Genomic DNA, 17,426 nt, shown 5'->3' with positions numbered 1-17,426 from the left:
TATTAGTACCTAATAATGTAAGCATTATTGCTCCTCTTCCCCGTGTTGTTAGTCTTCCCCTATTCCCGTGTTGAAGCTACTTTGGCGTCAATGGTGCTACCATGTAAGGACATGCAGAGGGTGATGGGAAGACGCCATGTAGTCCTGGAACCTTCTCCCATTTGTCTACAGATACTATGCTCTCCTAAAGTCTACTCCATTGGCCTGAAGACGTTATGCAGTCGTGGGGTCTTCAAATTTAGTTTGAAGACGCCATGCAGTCCCAAGGGCTTCTAATGACGCGTGGAACACCTAGAGTCTTTGCGTGATTACTGTAGAATTCACCTTAGATGGAAAAATAATCCCCGAGTTAGATTATTTTGAGAATTCTTTTTCCCAATAACATTTTCTCAGCCATTTGTGTTAATTTTTTTATACTACTATATTTTTATGGGATGAAATAAAAAATATTAGGGGCTTATTTTAAATTTCATAAAAGAAAAAAAAAGGACCATTTTTAATAGTTTTACCCTTTATATTAACTATGCATAATAAAGAAGCTTATCATTTAAGAAATTGAAATCTAAAGAACTTTATCAAGTAATTGGTACGCAAACTCTTCAGTTCCAGAAATTTCAATTATGGTCACTGGCAGCAACCATAATTAGTTGGAGAACTTCCCCTCTAATCTAAGCAGTAAACAAGCCAGGACGGACGTAAAATTTTATGTTAAGCGATGAACTTTAAAAATTTGGAAAAGGACAGAACTTATAAAATTCTAGGTGAGGGAAAAATATATTTTCAGTAGAAAATACATAAAAATAAATATATGATAATTTTATATTTTCAAGGGGAGCAACTATCCCCACCGGTCCTCCCTCGATTCATCTCTGGCTTCGAAGTCAGAGAGCCGGAAAATTCACCCGCCAAACAGTCAATCTCTAATCACAAACTCATTCTACTGTCCTTATTAACTGTATAGTTAGGTTGTTTTTGGTCACCTAGATTCCTCTGAAATGCTAGATCCTCAGAGCATCTTAGAGCTGATCCCAAGTCTCCAATCTCTTGATATCCCCTGGCTATGATAATGTTGATGGCAATGCTTGGCATGACTCCCATCTTTATCATATCTGCGTGCAACATCATCACATCGATCATATGCTTTGCTCGAAAATGGCCCTCTAACATGACAATGTACGCGGTTGCATCTACCATCAAACCGCTGCATCTCAAATCTGAGAAAATTTTACTTGCTTCAAATACCTGTCCCTCCTTGCACATTGCCTGAATCAAGCTTGTATACATCACATGATTTGGGGAGCAAAACAAGCCATCAGTTTCGTTTTCGCTGATACCAGCTCTAGTCTTCTCCAACAAAAAGCTGAAAGCCTCCGAAACTCTTCCATCCTTGCAAAGGCCGTCGATTAAACTACTTAACGTGAAAGAATTGGGCATTAATCCTGATTCCAGCATGTCCTTAAACACCCGGAATGCCTCCTTAATAATACCATTTTTACAATATCCATTAATCAAAGCTGTGTACACCACCACATCCGGAACAAGACCTTTGATAATCATTTCGGAGTAAAAACCCATGGCAGCTTCCATGTTTCCAGTCTTGCAATAACCGTCAATCAATGTAGAGAAAGTTATGACATTCGGTTCTATACCATTTTCAGTCATTTGAGAGCATATCTGCAAAGCTTTCTCCATGTTCCCTACTTTGCAGTACCCATCAATCAGGGAATTGTAAGTCACAGAATTAGCTAAAACTCCACCTTTCTTCATTTTCTGCAATAAAAAGCTCGCTTCGTCCACTTTTCCAACACTACAAAGACCCTTAATTAGTATACTATATGTAAAAACATCAGGCAAAATTTTCATCTTCTCCATTTCTGAGATCAACTCCACTGCTTCAGATACATTGTCTGCCCTACAGTAGCCATCAATCAAGCAATTGTATGCAAAAATGTTGGGCAAAACACCATACTTAAGCATACAAACCAAATAACTCCTTGCTACTATCAATTCATCCATCTTGCAAAGTCCATCAATCAGGATACCGTAAGTAACAATATTTGGCACCAAACCATCAGTAATCATCGTCTGGTATATTTCAAAGGCTCGTTTGACGTTGTTCATCTTGAAATATCCATTCATCAAAACATTATAAGTGTACAAATTTGGAAGGGAATGCCACTCTTTCACCAATCTAAACATGCATTCTGCCTCCAGCATCTTACCTTCATTACAAATAAACTTTATGACAGTCGTGTAGATGACAACATTGGGTGGAAATCCTTTCATCAACAGATCGTAAAACAAGTCGCGTGCCTTCAAAACATCACCTTGATAACAACAACAATTTATCAACACCCCATAAGTGCCAACATTAGGCAAAAACCCCCGTGAAAGAAATTCCTTATAAAGATCCCACATCGAGTTAAACCTGCCCAACTTAACTAATCCATGTAAAAGTGCATTACAAGCCTGCATTTGAGGGAAAGTTTTGATATTTCTATAAACCCACAATGCATCGTCGATTAAACCCATCTGGGAAAATGCAATGATTATGGATCCAAACACATTGGGAGTGAATTTTGAGGTTTGTAATCTGTTAAGGGCGTTGAAAATCAAGGGGCAAGCACGGTAGGGTTTCAAAGAGCTTTGGAGGGCTTCGAGTAGGAATTTTATCAAACACCTGGCGTCCGCGTAAAGTCCAGCACCAGTCAAGACATGAATCATGGCTGAATAAGGCTCGAGATTCTTCAAAGGGTTTAAGAGATTGGCATTAGAATTGAAAAGCTTGAGAGCTTGTTGAGGGTTTCGGGTATTGAGGATATCCTTTGTCAGATTCAGACGATGAGATGATGATGATGAGAATGATGGTATTTTACAAAGATTTGAAGGGTATTTGGTGCAAAGACATGACGATTGTTTACGCTGGAATAGCTTCAACATTGTTCAATAAATTTAAATGGCAAAAATCCTAGCAGTGGAATTGGTATTTTACATGACGCATTGGGAATCCAGGACCTGCCGCAGCTGATAGGGTTATGCGCGAAGCCGTTGAATGTGCACCAACTTCAAATTCACTTTATTTTACATTGAAAAATATTTTTTAAAAGCGCTGTTAGAAAATATTTTGAAAAGTGATTATATAAAGTTTAGTTTAAAATTTGGTAAACTACTTGAATGAAACCTAATTATGGGATTAGTATTGAAATAACCACCATTAGAAAAATTTCGTCAAATGACCACTTAACTAATTAATTGAGTTCAATATAGCCACCTGCTATTAATATTTGAAGTGCTGAAGTGATTAGGGATGAGCATGAGAATTGAACTTGACGGGTTTCGATCCGACCCGATCGGGTCAGATTCTTTTTTAAAAAATTGAGTTCGGGTTGAGTTGGGTTCGAATTTTATCTCAAAACGTCGGGTTCGGTGGAGGGTGTATATTTTCTGGTCGGGTCGGGTCGGGTCGGGTGGAGGATATATAATTTTTGAGTCAGGTCGGGTCGGGTCAGTCAACTCGACCTATGCTCGCCCCTAGACGTGACAGTTAATAAAATTGGTATAATTATAGAGTTGGTCCTTAATACTTACATATTATATCAATTTAGTCCTAATTTTAATTTAATCAAAAAATTAACCCCAATCAAGATGTGTCATGTGTCAAATGATTATTACGACATAATTTAATAATAACATATTTCACCACCTGATTGGATGAATCAAACTTGAGACCTAGGATTGAGGGTGGGCACGACTAAATCATTAAGGTAAACCCAATGTTTATTATTTATTTGTCAAAACTTTTATATATCTTGTTTTAAATTATACATAAAAAGGAAATAATAATATTCTAATAAATAAATTATTAGTTAATGCAATTGTAACACCCCAAACCGATGCGGGTAGCCCGATCCGATTCGGGAAGTCACATTAGGGCCACCGGAGCGACCCACCGTAAAAATAGCGGAAATTTTAAAACTTTTTATCAGAACATGTAAACTTATAAAATCATTTATCACTATTTAAAAATAAAACAGATTTCCAAACTCGTATATAAATCAAAATACAATTACATGCCCCCTAATCACAAGTACCATACTCTGCAACCACGCCGGAAGAACTCCCTTACTGAAGTCGATAGATGCACTGGTACAATTGTTTTAACCTGAAAAGGTGAGTAATAGAGTGAGCTTTGGAAAGATCAGTAATACAGAACTACCAGATGATGCTACATGACATGTAGATAAATGGAAAGCCATATAATTTCCTTATTGAATCATACGTATACCAGCTTGCAGAATAATTTGGGGTTCCCTTAGAAGTTCATCGAGTAGAAGCCATGAATCTCAGTTCATAAGAAACCTTTCAAAGTATGACATTTTCAGGAGATCGAATAGGATGTCTAGTGTGTTCCAACAGTATAATAAAATCATAATAGATACAAATCATAGTCTAGTAAATCTCACAATTTCGTAAAAGAGTTTAACTTTTGAAAATCATAGTTTAAACCCTTTTCTGGTACACCATCAGTAGTTCCCAAAAATTATTTTCCATATAGCTTACTTTATGCACATAGCAAAAAGAAAGCCGACTTAAGGATAGGCTATGAAGCTTGTATCCTTAAGCCCAAGTCAATAAGTCCATATAGCTTACCCTAAGCACACAGCAAAGGAAAGCCGACCTAATGAAACATCTTGGGGCCCTCAAGAGTCACATTAGGCCCATTTAGCTTGATCAGAGCTATTCCATCGTAATTCAATTCCAAAATTCAATTGCACCGTGACATAAATTCCATAAATCCAAAAACATGGTAATCATATACCATTTCAAAACAAAAATTAGATAGCAGCCATATTCCATAAATTGTCACATTAAATTGGTGCATCCATAAAACAATAACCAATGAATTCGGTGTACCACATATTAAAACCAATAAAACAGTTCAGTAATAAGTAGGGAACACACTAGAGAATCCAAGTATTTCCAGAGGCCATTGTAGTTATCATTTTGGATAACATGAAACTTATGAAATTTGAATGAATTCCTAGAACAAGGTCCTATTGAGGAGAATCGATTACTAACCGATCTAGCCAGACATTTAATGTTGATACATTAGAATCCCACTATATTTTCGTGTGCTTTAGGAAAACGTTCAGGAACCTTTATACATAATAATTCTAAATTCAGATTTACTGCGAGTGATTCCATTACCCAAACAATCAGGGGTATTCAGGAATATACTTTAAATTCATAGGATTTCAGCCCAATTGAACCAAATGAGATATTCAGAATCTTTTCCATCTGCGTTACTTGTTTTTTTTTCAAACATGACCGAATTGATTTTAGATGAAATATAGAATTGAAGATTCAAGTCATTTACAATCTACGACTATCGATCATATTATTAAACAACTCGAGTTACACAACTCTCAAACTGATGCATGTCAACAAGTCAATTCATTATCCTTCCAGTGTATTCACTCTTTAATACCATAGTACAGATCCATAGATCATCCCCATAATCATCACTGAATAAATCTTCCAACGGTCTTTATTTCATTTCCACGTTTCAACAATATCAGGAAATACTGACGTACTTGATCCATGGCTCATAACCCATAATGACAATTCATCATGTAAGTTCAACAGTGTTTCCAAACTCATCAAATCACCTATTTAATCCTTAGTCATTGATGTTACTTAGTTCGTTTAGTAAGAAAGTCTATCCCGATTACTTTAATGTTTTCCAGAATAATTCAGACGTTTCTGAATTTCAAATACACGTTGTACTTCATTTCATTTCAATTTATTCATATAATAAAGTCATTCTGGTATTCATGGTTGATTTGACTAACGACTACCCACTTATTAGTACTGTATGTGCTCTAGAGTTGAGCTGCGCCAAGTACTTCCAGAATTATCATCGATCCAAATTTGAGAAGATGAACAAACATTCAAGTGATACTTATATCATTCAGGTAATGATATAGTACTAACGTTGGTTAATCACTTAAGTTACGTTCCACAACTTTTACTGGTAGTACAACATCCATGTTTATTTGGATTTCTTAATTAATCCAAGACATTTACTTATTCTAGGTCATAAGGGCATTTTGGTCATTTTGGTGCTTAACATTTTTTTCTATTCATTTCAAAGCTTGAGTATATCCATTCATTCCTGAGCTTGGTGACATTCTTGAGTCATTTCCATTCCAGGGGTAATTTGGTCATTTTGTAATTCTAGAATATTTCAATCATTTCCTTCCATCCAGTCTTACTATTTAATTCAATCTTATCATTGTTGAGTTAATCGATCGACGGAATCGGCCAAGAGGGGGGTGAATTGGCAATTAAAAATTTCGTGGAAGCTTTTGCAGAAAAATTGAAAGTAATTGCACAACGATTTACAGTGGTTCGACTTTCTCAAACAAAGTCTACGTCCACTACCTTAGCTATCCACAGTAAGGATTTTCCAACAAATTCACTAATTTGTTCTTTCTTTTGAGGCCAAAGAGATAACCTTACAAAATCCCTCAAGAGTATACCCCAACTCTTGAGAACACTCTTTTTCCCAAAGAGAAGATTACAAATTTGCAAACTTACAAGAAAACCTCACAAGGTAAGATGTTTGCACAATTCTAGAACAAGAAAAGAACACTCAAAGATAATTACAAATGAGCACAAATGGTGTTCTTGAAAGCAAAATGAATATTGAAAGGAAAATTGGCTTAATTTGCACAAACTTGGTATTTGATGCTTTCTCTCTTGTTTCTCTATGATTTCTTTTTGATCAAGGGCTTCAGAACTTGTTTAAATACACCTTGAATCTCTTCTGAACGTTGGGGATGATTAGTGAAGATCATATAGCCGTTTTAGTGTGAAAACAATTAATAAAACAGTTTGGAGCGTGGGGGGAATCGGTACCCCCTATGGGGAATCGGTTCCCTAAGTGTAAAATTCAAATATTTCGACCGTTGAACAGGGGGGAATCGGTACCCCCCTATGGGGGAATCGGTTCCCTCTGAGCATTCTGGAAATCTCAGAGCCAAACCATTTAGGGTGGAATCGGTACCCCCTTGGGGGGGAATCGGTTCCCTCTGAGCAATATGGAATTTTTGGCTTTGAAATGGTTCGAAATACTTTGAAAGATTATTTTGAAATTGTTTTAAGATTAAAACTTAATTTTACACTTAAGTAAGGATTAAAAATGATTTTTGAAATATTTTGAGTAATGTTTTGATATTCGAATAATTATATCGAATATACTTAGAAATTCATTTTGGAAAATCTTAAAATTCATTTAACTTAATTTGTTCTATCAAAATGTTTTCAATAATCTCCCCCTTTTTGATATAACAAAACATTTTAGTAATTTTAAGATTTTGAAATCAAGTTTTGAAATTACTCCCCCTTACTTTAACACTTCTCCCATTTATCATTTTAAAAACACACTTAAAACACACTTCTCCCCCTTTTTGTTAAATCAAAAAGATTCAAATAAACGTGAAAAATATTAAGCCAATTGATTAGGTATATGTATGCATAAGCTGCTAAGATCACAATTAAGAGAAACGTTAGCCATTAGTTCCGTAATCAATATTCATAAATAATGTGATATGGCAAAATTGGTCATATTGCTAATAATGATGTAAATGATGCAATAATAAATAAATCACACCAAACATATAAGTTCAAACCATCCATAAATCCAAACAAATTCACAATCCTCAAATTCAAACATCCCAAAATATTCAAAATGTTAAAACAATAAGTTTAGAAAACAAAGTAAAACATTTAATCATATATCCGGATCAGGAGGAGGAAAACGAGCTCGCATAGCGGCCATTTTGTTAGTGAGGTCATTAATACGTGCATTGGTTGCTTCATTATTTGCACACATTTCCCGAAGAATTTCTAATTGTTGAGCTCCCATTGTGGATAAATGGGACTCTATCGGTAATCAAATGTCTCCATAAAAGATTGAAAATATGGAGGCATTTGAGTCGATTGTTGTGCTTGCTCTTCGGGCTGCTCCTCGGCCTGCTCAGGTTCATCTTCAGCTTCATCGATGTCTCGCATTAGTTGCTCAAGCTCGAGATCTTCGTCAGCTTCGGGTGGAGCTTGTGAAGAACTAGCTCCCGGAGTAGTTGCAGAAGATCGAACCCATTCCCCGGTTTCCTTATCCTTAATCCATCCCGCTCTCGTTAAGGAAAGAAGGTTAATTTGTTTCTTAAGAGGAAAAACGACATCTAGACCGACTCTAAGCCCAGCTTTGGAAAATAGATTACTCAAAATACAACCGTAAACAAGAGATGAACAAAGTTTTTTATTAGGAACAAGATTTACGGTTTCAACAATTTCAGCAAAAATAATCTGAGGTAGGTTGATTTTAATATTGTTTTCGAAACAATGTAACCACCAAAGATCTAAGGCTCTAAGAGTAGAATAACGACCTCCAGATGGTTGAAACCACCAAGAAATCATTAGATGAAGAAAACGTTCATGAAGGTCTAGGACACTTGCACTATCCCTTCTTTTATAACGAGATCCTAAAACCTGTTTTTCATTTGAAATCCCTTCATTATCTAATCTGAATGTATTGGCTATGTAAGCCGAGTCAATATATAAGAATTGTCCTAGAAGGTAGGAATGAATTCCTATGGTTTCGGTTTCAGTTTGGTCTTTAACACAAACGGCATTAGAATAGAAAATACGAACAAGTTGATGGTAAACGATGGGTTCAATGTCAAAGAGTTTATCAAATTTCCACTCTTGTAAAAGAGGAAGATATTTAAAATTGATAGCTAACATAGCTTGACGAGAAGGAATACGTTCTTCCCGGATTTTGTAAGAGTCGAAATATTGATAATACCAAAAACGATGATTTCTAGGACCAGGATGATTGAAACAAGAATTTTGGATAGTCAAATTAGGATCAATAGGATTAGGATTAGAAATTGGAATAGGTGGAGGATTTGGAGGTGGATTTGGTTGTCGGTGTGAACGACTAGATGAAGACCTAGCACGTTTAGGATTAGACATGGTGAAGGAAATCGGAATAGATTGGATAACCTGCAATTTTAAAATCAAATGTATGCAATTTAATTAATCCCAAAACTCAATTGAGTCCTCAATATTTCAAGGTTCTCTAAATCAATCCTAATGGGCAAAGTTTTTGAAAAACTTTTGAAAAATATGGTTTTGAGAAATAATATATGTATAGTTTTCATAACAACAACATAATTTAATCAAAACACAATGATTTGAAAAACAACAAATTTTTTTTTTAATTTTTGGAAAATTCTTGTGTTTTTGATGAAATTAGTTGTAACATCTAGTTTCTAATCACTAAACAATCAATGCCCGATCACTATTTCAACCTAGAACTAATTAAAACTAATCCTATGTTCAAAAATAATGAAATAGAGAGTTTAGAAAAATTTACCTTGAAAGATGAAGATTGAGGGGATTTAGATGTTGTTTGCATGATTTTAATGATGATTGCAAGTTTAGGAGATGATATTTGAAGTGATTTCCGATTAAAATCAATGATTTGAGGCAAGAATGGAGATTTGAGTGTTTGAGGGAGAGAAATGGCGGAATAGGTTTTGGGGTTTTGGGTTTTGGGTGTTCTTGCCCGATTTTAACAGAACCCCAGGGGGGTATCGATTCCCCTGTGGGGGGAATCGGTTCCCCTTCAAAGGGGGAATCGGTTCCCTCATGGGGGGATCGATTCCCTCTGCACCAAAATGCTAAAATCCGACTTTTAAGCACATAAAATGCTAAATTAATCTTCTCTAGTGGTATAGGCAACTCATATATTGAAAAATAATTATGTTCAAACAATTAAATTAATCTTTAAACATTATTTGAACATAAAATTAATTTTCACTAAGAATCATAAACTCCCCCTAACTAATAGCAAGAATGCAATCAAAAATTATTCTTATAAGCATTTTTCAGTATTTATTAAAAGTGCTAAATTATTTTAAACACTAAGTGAAGATAGGTTAGTTAAACCTAATTCTCTTCTAAGTGTCCAAAACCTTTCCTTGTCTAAGGGTTTTGTAAAGATATCCGCTAATTGATGCAAAGTATCAACATATTCTAGAACTACATCTTCCTTAGTGACATGGTCTCTAATGAAGTGATGTCTTATTTCAATGTGCTTAGTTCTAGAGTGTTGGATGGGATTTTTAGTGAGACAAATAGCACTAGTATTGTCACACTTGATAGGAATGGTACCTACTTCAATTCCATAATCAAAAAGTTGTTGTTTCATCCATAAAACTTGTGCACAACAACTACCAGCTGAAATGTATTCCGCTTCAGTGGTAGATAATGCAACACAATTTTGTTTCTTTGAAAACCAAGAAATCAGCATATTTCCAAGGAATTGGCAAGAACCGGAGGTGCTTTTCCTATCTAATTTGCATCCTCCATAATCCGCATCAGAAAAGGCATGCAAGCTAAAGCTAGAGTCTCTAGGATACCAAAGTCCTAAACTAGGAGTGTCCTTAAGGTATCTAAAGATTCTCTTAACAGCTAGTAAATGTGATTCTTTAGGACATGATTGAAACCTAGCACACAAGCAAACACTAAACATAATATCCGGTCTACTTGCGGTTAGATAAAGCAAAGAGCCAATCATTGACCTATATAATTTAACATCTACACATTTACCTCCTTCATCTAAGTCAAGCTTTGTTGAAGAGCTCATTGGAGTGTTATGAGGTTTCCCATTTTCCAGTCCAAACTTCTTGAGCATATCTTTGACGTACTTAGCTTGATTAATGAAGATGCCATCTTTTCTTTGCTTGATTTGGAGTCCCAAGAAAAATGAGAGCTCCCCCATCATGCTCATCTCAAACTCACTTTGCATTAGCTTAGAAAATTCTTGGCAAAGAACATCATTAGTAGAACCAAATATTATATCATCAACATATATTTGAACTACTAATAAATCTTTACCTTTTCTCTTTAAAAACAATGTAGTGTCAACCTTTCCTTTTAAAAAACCTTTTTCAATTAAAAAATTTGACAATCTTTCATACCAAGCTCTAGGAGCTTGTTTTAAACCATAAAGAGCTTTTGTCAATTTTAAAACATGATCCGGAAAATTTGAATCTTCAAAACCTGGAGGTTGTTCCACGTACACTTCTTCTTTTATAAAACCATTTAAAAATGCACTTTTAACATCCATTTGATATAATTTAAATTCATTGAAACATGCAAATGCTAATAACATTCTAATTGCTTCCATCCTAGCTACGGGAGCGTATGTTTCATCATAGTCTATGCCCTCTTCTTGAGTATAGACTTGAGCAACAAGTCTAGCCTTGTTTCTCACTATATTACCACTTTTATCAAGTTTATTTCTAAAAACCCATCTAGTACCTACAGTAGATTTATTACTAGGCCTTTCAACTAATGTTCATACTTTACTTCTCTCAAATTGATTTAATTCTTCTTGCATAGCCATAATCCAATGTTCATCTTTTAATGCTTCTTTGATGTTGTTAGGCTCTATGCATGAAATAAATGCAACATAATTACAGATATTTCTAAGAGAAGATCGAGTAGTTATCCCTTTTGATGGATCACCTATAATTTCACCATCCTTGACATAGTTGTACTCTCTTGGAAAAGATACTTCCCTTTCTTCATTGGTTGGATTCTCGAGGGGATCATGAGTTTCCTCATCTTTTGTTTCTTCCTTTGATGATGATTCTCCAACGTCATGTCTAACGTCATTTGCTTGTACAATACCTACATCATCATTAACAGAAGAATCCTTCCTCGGAAGGGGATTATCATCGAAAACAACATGTATAGACTCTTCTACAACTAAAGTTCTTTTATTAAATACATGATAAGCTTTAGAATTTAAGGAATAACCCAAAAAAATTCCTTCATCACTTTTAGCATCAAATTTGCCAAGGTTTTCTTTACCGTTGTTTAAAACAAAACATTTACATCCAAAAGGATGAAAATAGCTAATGTTAGGCTTTTTATTTTTGAGAATTTCATATGGAGTTTTCTTTAAAATTGGCCTAATCATTACTCGATTTACAACATAACAAGCGGTATTTGTGGCTTTCGCCCAAAAATATTTTGGCAAATTATTTTCACAAAGCATGGTTCTAGCCATTTCTTCTAAAGTTCGATTTTTCCTCTCAACAACTCCATTTTGTTGAGGGGTTCTAGGTGCTGAAAAATTATGGCTAATACCATTAGAATTACAAAACTCAATAAATCCAAGATTTTCAAATTCAGTTCCATGATCACTTCTAACACTAGTGATAGAGTAACCTTTTTCATTTTGGATTATTTTTGAAAATGTGATGAAATTTTCTAATGCTTCATCTTTAGTACTTAAGAATAGAACCCAAGTGTATCTAGAATAGTCATCTACCAAGACAAATGCATATTGTTTTCCTCCCAAGCTAGTAGTTCTAGTTGGCCCAAAAAGATCTAAATGGATCAATTGTAATACTCTACTAGTTGATACATCATTAATAGATTTAAAAGAAACTCGCTTTTGTTTTCCTTTAGCACATGCATCACAGATTTATCATTATCAAATTTAAGCTTAGGCAACCCTCTTACTAAGTCTCCTTGAATTAACCGTTGCAAAACACTCATACTAGCATGACCTAGTCTCCTATGCCATAACCAACTATCATGCTCATCCTTAGCAACTAGGCATAAATTAGTCATATCAATAGAATATAAATGCACCATGTAAATGTTTCCTATTCTATGACCAACAAGCATAATCCGATTAGATGCAATGTCAATGACTTTACAACCATTAATTTCAAATAAGACATTGAATCCTTTATCGCATAATTGACTAATACTCAATAGATTATGCTTTAATTCATTCACATATAAAACATTCTTAATTTGTATGGAAGAGGTATTACCTATTGTACCAATACCTTCAATGTGACCTTTTGAATTGTCTCCAAAAGTCACTTCTCCTCCATTTTTGGCGTTAAGCTCAATGAACTGGCTTTTGTCTCCGGTCATATGTCTTGAGCATCCACTATCAAGGTACCATGAATTTGAATTTGTTTCCCGTGCCTTGTAGCAATGCTCCTTTCCCTACAAACATAGATTAATTTTTGATTTTTGGTACCCAAATTCTTTTGGGTCCATATTCATTAGTTTCCAAAATCCTAGTCCCCTTAGGTATCCATTTGTGTAGGATATTTTTATCTTTAGTAGTAATGAGTTCTTTAAGAACCCACATACTTCTAATGATTTTTCCATTAGAGGTTCTTTGGGGACCTCTATGATTGTAGTTTCTAAAACTTTTTCTAACAAAGTTGGATTTTGAATTTCCACATTTTTCAAAATGTTTTGTTCCAACTTTATCAAAAGAAGTTTTAAGATCATCAATTTTCTTTTGATGATCATCATTGATCTTTGAAAGTAAATTTTTCAAATCTAAATTTTTCTTTTCAAACTCTTCTAGTTTGATTTGCAAATCTTTGATTTTACTTTCAAGATCGTTGTTGGTTTTGGATATGAGTTTGTTTTCATTTTTCAATTTTGAAACATCATTTTTATATTTTAAAAACAATTTCTCATAATCCGAAGCCAACCCATTGTACTCCTCAAATAACTCATCATAAGATAAATCATCAAAATCGGATGAGTTAGAGGTTACCTTAGAATCTTCCCCGAATTCCATCAAGCACAAGTTTGTTACTTCTTGTTACTCTTCATCGGAACTTTCTTCATCGCTCCATGTAGCCACATGAGCCTTGTGCTTATTCTTTGATTGACCCTTTTTCTTTAATTATGGGCAATCATATTTGACATGCCCCGTCTTTTTGCATTCATAGCAAATGATTGGGTCCATCTCTTTTGGTTCATTTTTGAGGCCTTCGTTTTGTTTGAATTTTCTTCCTTGGTAAGGTCTCATCATTTTTCTGAACCGTTTGGCAAACAATGCCATTTCCTCGTCATCATCATCATTATTAGAATCACTCTCATCTTTTATGGATTTGAGAGCAACTTCAATATTTTTCTTCTTCTCCTTTTCCTTTGGTGTCTCTTCAACTTTATCAAGGTTCACCTCATCTTCAAGCATCATCTCATGAGTGAGGAGTGAACCGATAAGTTCTTCAAGAGTTAAGGACGATAGGTCCTTAGACTCGATGATTGTCGTCTTCTTTGATTGCCATGATTTTGGGAGGGAGTAGACTAACTTCCTCACAAGCTTTTCATTTGAGATGATCTCTCCATATGATTTGAGACCATTGACAATCGTTGAAAATCTATCCGTCATAGCTTTGATGTCTTCATTTGGTTTCATCCTGAAATTTTCATAGCTATGCGTTAGAATACTAATTTTTGATTTCTTTACCTCATCTGTACCTTCATGTGTGACTTGAAGCTTGTCCCATATTTCTTTGGCGGTTGTACACGATGAAACTCTTCCGTATTCATCTGGTCTAAGAGCACAAAAAATAATATGGATGCTTTGGAGTTGAGCTGGAACATTCTTGTCTCTCATTCACTCCACAACATTGGATGAGTGAGAGGTTTGATGTATCCTTCTTCTACAGTATTCCATGCTCCCATGTCACTTGCTTGAATGAAGTACATCATTCTATTCTTCCAATAGGCATAGTTAGCTCCATTGAAGAAAGGAGGCTTGTTGACGGGCATCGAATCGAGACCAGAGTCGAAGTTTGAATCGGAGGCCATTGATGACTTTAATAATCGATATAACTCTTCCCGAATCGACTCAAGAGGCGATTAAACCTTCAAATGAGTTAGGCTCTGATGCCAATTGTTGAGTTAATCGATCGACGGAATCGGCCAAGAGGGGGTGAATTGGCAATTAAAAATTTCGTGGAAGCTTTTGCAGAAAAATTGAAAGTAATTGCATAGCGATTTACAGTGGTTCGACTTTCTCAAACAAAGTCTACGTCCACTACCTTAGCTATCCACACTAAGGATTTTCTAACAAATTCACTAATTTGTTCTTTCTTTTGAGGCCAAAGAGATAACCTTACAAAATCCCTCAAGAGTATACCCCAACTCTTGAGAACACTCTTTTTCCCAAAGAGAAGATTACAAATTTGCAAACTTACAAGAAAACCTCATAAGGTAAGATGTTTGCACAATTCTAGAACAAGAAAAGAACACTCAAAGATAATTACAAATGAGCACAAATGGTGTTCTTGAAAGCAAAATGAATATTGAAAGGAAAATTGGCTTGATTTGCACAAACTTGGTGTTTGATGCTTTCTCTCTTGTTTCTCTATGATTTCTTTTTGATCAAGGGCTTCAGAACTTGTTTAAATACACCTTGAATCTCTTCTGAACGTTGGGGATGATTAGTGAAGATCATATAGCCGTTTTAGTGTGAAAACAATTAATAAAACAATTTGGAGCATGGGGGAATCGGTACCCCCTATGGGGAATCGGGTCCCTAAGTGTAAAATTCAAATATTTCGACCGTTGAACAGGGGGGAATCGGTACCCCCTATGGGGGAATCGGTTCCCTCCGAGCATTCTGGAAATCTCGGAGCCAAACCATTCAGGGGGGAATCGGTACCCCCTTGGGGGGGAATCGGTTCCCTATTAGCAATCTGGAATTTTTGGCTTTGAAATGGTTCGAAATACTTTGAAAGATTATTTTGAAATTTTTTTAAGATTAAAACTTAATTTTACACTTAAGTAAGGATTAAAAATGATTTTTGAAATATTTTGAGTAATGTTTTGATATTCGAATAATTATATCGAATATACTTAGAAAATCATTTTGGAAAATCTTAAAATTCATTTAACTTAATTTGTTATATCGAAATATCAAAATGTTTTCAACAATTTACTTCAGTCCTTTCAAACAATTCTGTCAGCAGAATACCTCCGATAAATTACTCTTCAAGTATTTACTCCTTATTCGAATATTTTCGGGTCAAGTGTCTTCTCAGATTTTACAAACGGAATATTACAAATTTTTTCTGTACAAAGACAGTATCGTAACAATTAAATTCATACTTAATCGAGTTAAGTACAAATCCTCAAAGTACTCTCTCATTCAGGGTTAATTCAGACTATTTTATCTCTCAAGGGCATTTTCGTAATTTCTTAACCAGGTAATTTCAATATTAGCTCTTAACGAAAATAATTATAATTTAGAGATCCTATGATCAATTGCTTTCCCGAACATTCTTTGATTTTGAAATGATTCATTCACAAACTCTCATAGGATTAAAACCGGTTATCCATAATTTCCAAATAAAAATAACATTTCTTATGCACATCAGTAGTTATATCGGATCAATATGTCTTTTCAGAGTTATTAACCAACTTCCAGTGGCAATTCTTATCATTTTCCAACATAAGGGTAATTTCGTAATTTTACCATATCGGAGTATTCTCATAATTTTTCATCCAAGTATCTTTAACATTTAACCCTTGATGATATAAAATATAAGTTACAAATCCAGAGCTAATTTCTTTATCACCAATCACAAACTTGTAATTTAATTCTAACAATTATCAATCTCTTATCTTAGTCATTCGATCCGTATTCAGTTACAGAATTTCTACCACATTCATATCGAGTGAATAAATTATTCAACTCCACAAAAGTGACCAACATTATCTTATTCATGCATTTACCAATATCAACATGTTCCATAAAGAATAAAGAGGTAGTAAAGTATTACCTCAATTTCCGTGCAATACCGATCGACCAAAAAAATTCCACTCGAATGCCTTTGATCTTCAATTCAACTTCAAATAATTCCTCAGATACATATCAACATAAATTATATCAGAAACGGAGCTTAATTACGATAAACGGATCAAATCGGGTGATAAATCAGTGAAAGATGGCTTACCGGGTTCGAATTTAGCGAAACGGACTTCAGATTCGGATTCAGGACGTCGAAAGCATAAAATGTAACTTTTCGGAAATTTGGAATTTTAGGTCAAAATTAAAGTCAACGGGTTTGACCGGAAATTTCGAGGCCTTCGAGTTTAAATTTCGAAAAACAAACAGCGGAATCGGATTTGGAACGTCGAAAAATGTTAGGATAGGTATACTCGGTCGAAGTCAAAGATCGTTTAATGCCCGGTCAAAGCCAGTCAAAGTTTTGGTCAACATTGCTCAATGACGGTCAACGGGTCAACGGTCAACGGGTCGAGTCAACGGGTCGGGTCGGGTCAACGGGTCGGGTCAACGGGTCAGGTCGGGTTGTGACCGGTCAAACCGGTCAACTATGCACCAAAACCGGTTAAACCGGTCATTTTTTTCTTCCCCACGCGCAGTGGCAGCGCGTGGGGGCGCGTGAACAGTGCTAAAATCCCGGAAAAATTTCTAAAAATTATTTTGAGCGATTTCGAGATACTTACAAAGCTCGGTTCACAATTTTGAACGGCAGAGAGCTCGATTT

At 35.1% G+C, this 17,426-nt stretch overlaps 1 protein-coding gene across 1 annotated transcript; it reads right to left on the bottom strand.

Moving 5' to 3' along the window:
* Positions 1-895: 895 nt before the first annotated feature.
* LOC120196596 (pentatricopeptide repeat-containing protein At5g61400-like) lies at positions 896-2,944 on the bottom strand. Its single transcript, XM_039198366.1, has one exon. It carries the CDS (start codon positions 2,938-2,940, stop codon positions 925-927), a length of 2,016 nt encoding a protein of 671 aa, XP_039054297.1. The 5' UTR covers positions 2,941-2,944; the 3' UTR covers positions 896-924.
* Positions 2,945-17,426: the final 14,482 nt, after the last annotated feature.

The sequence above is a fragment of the Hibiscus syriacus genome, unplaced genomic scaffold (genome assembly GCF_006381635.1).
Source record: "Hibiscus syriacus cultivar Baekdansim isolate YM2019G1 unplaced genomic scaffold, ASM638163v2 tig00117034_pilon, whole genome shotgun sequence".
In the NCBI taxonomy this organism is placed as follows: Eukaryota; Viridiplantae; Streptophyta; class Magnoliopsida; order Malvales; family Malvaceae; genus Hibiscus; species Hibiscus syriacus.
Note: the sequence above shows the minus strand (reverse complement) of the source record. Positions and strands in the feature narration are given on the sequence as shown.

Excerpts from the sequence above, each read along its gene's own strand:
- LOC120196596 (XM_039198366.1), bottom strand. The coding sequence starts at position 2,940 with ATGTTGAAGCTATTCCAGCGTAAACAATCGTCATGTCTTTGCACCAAA.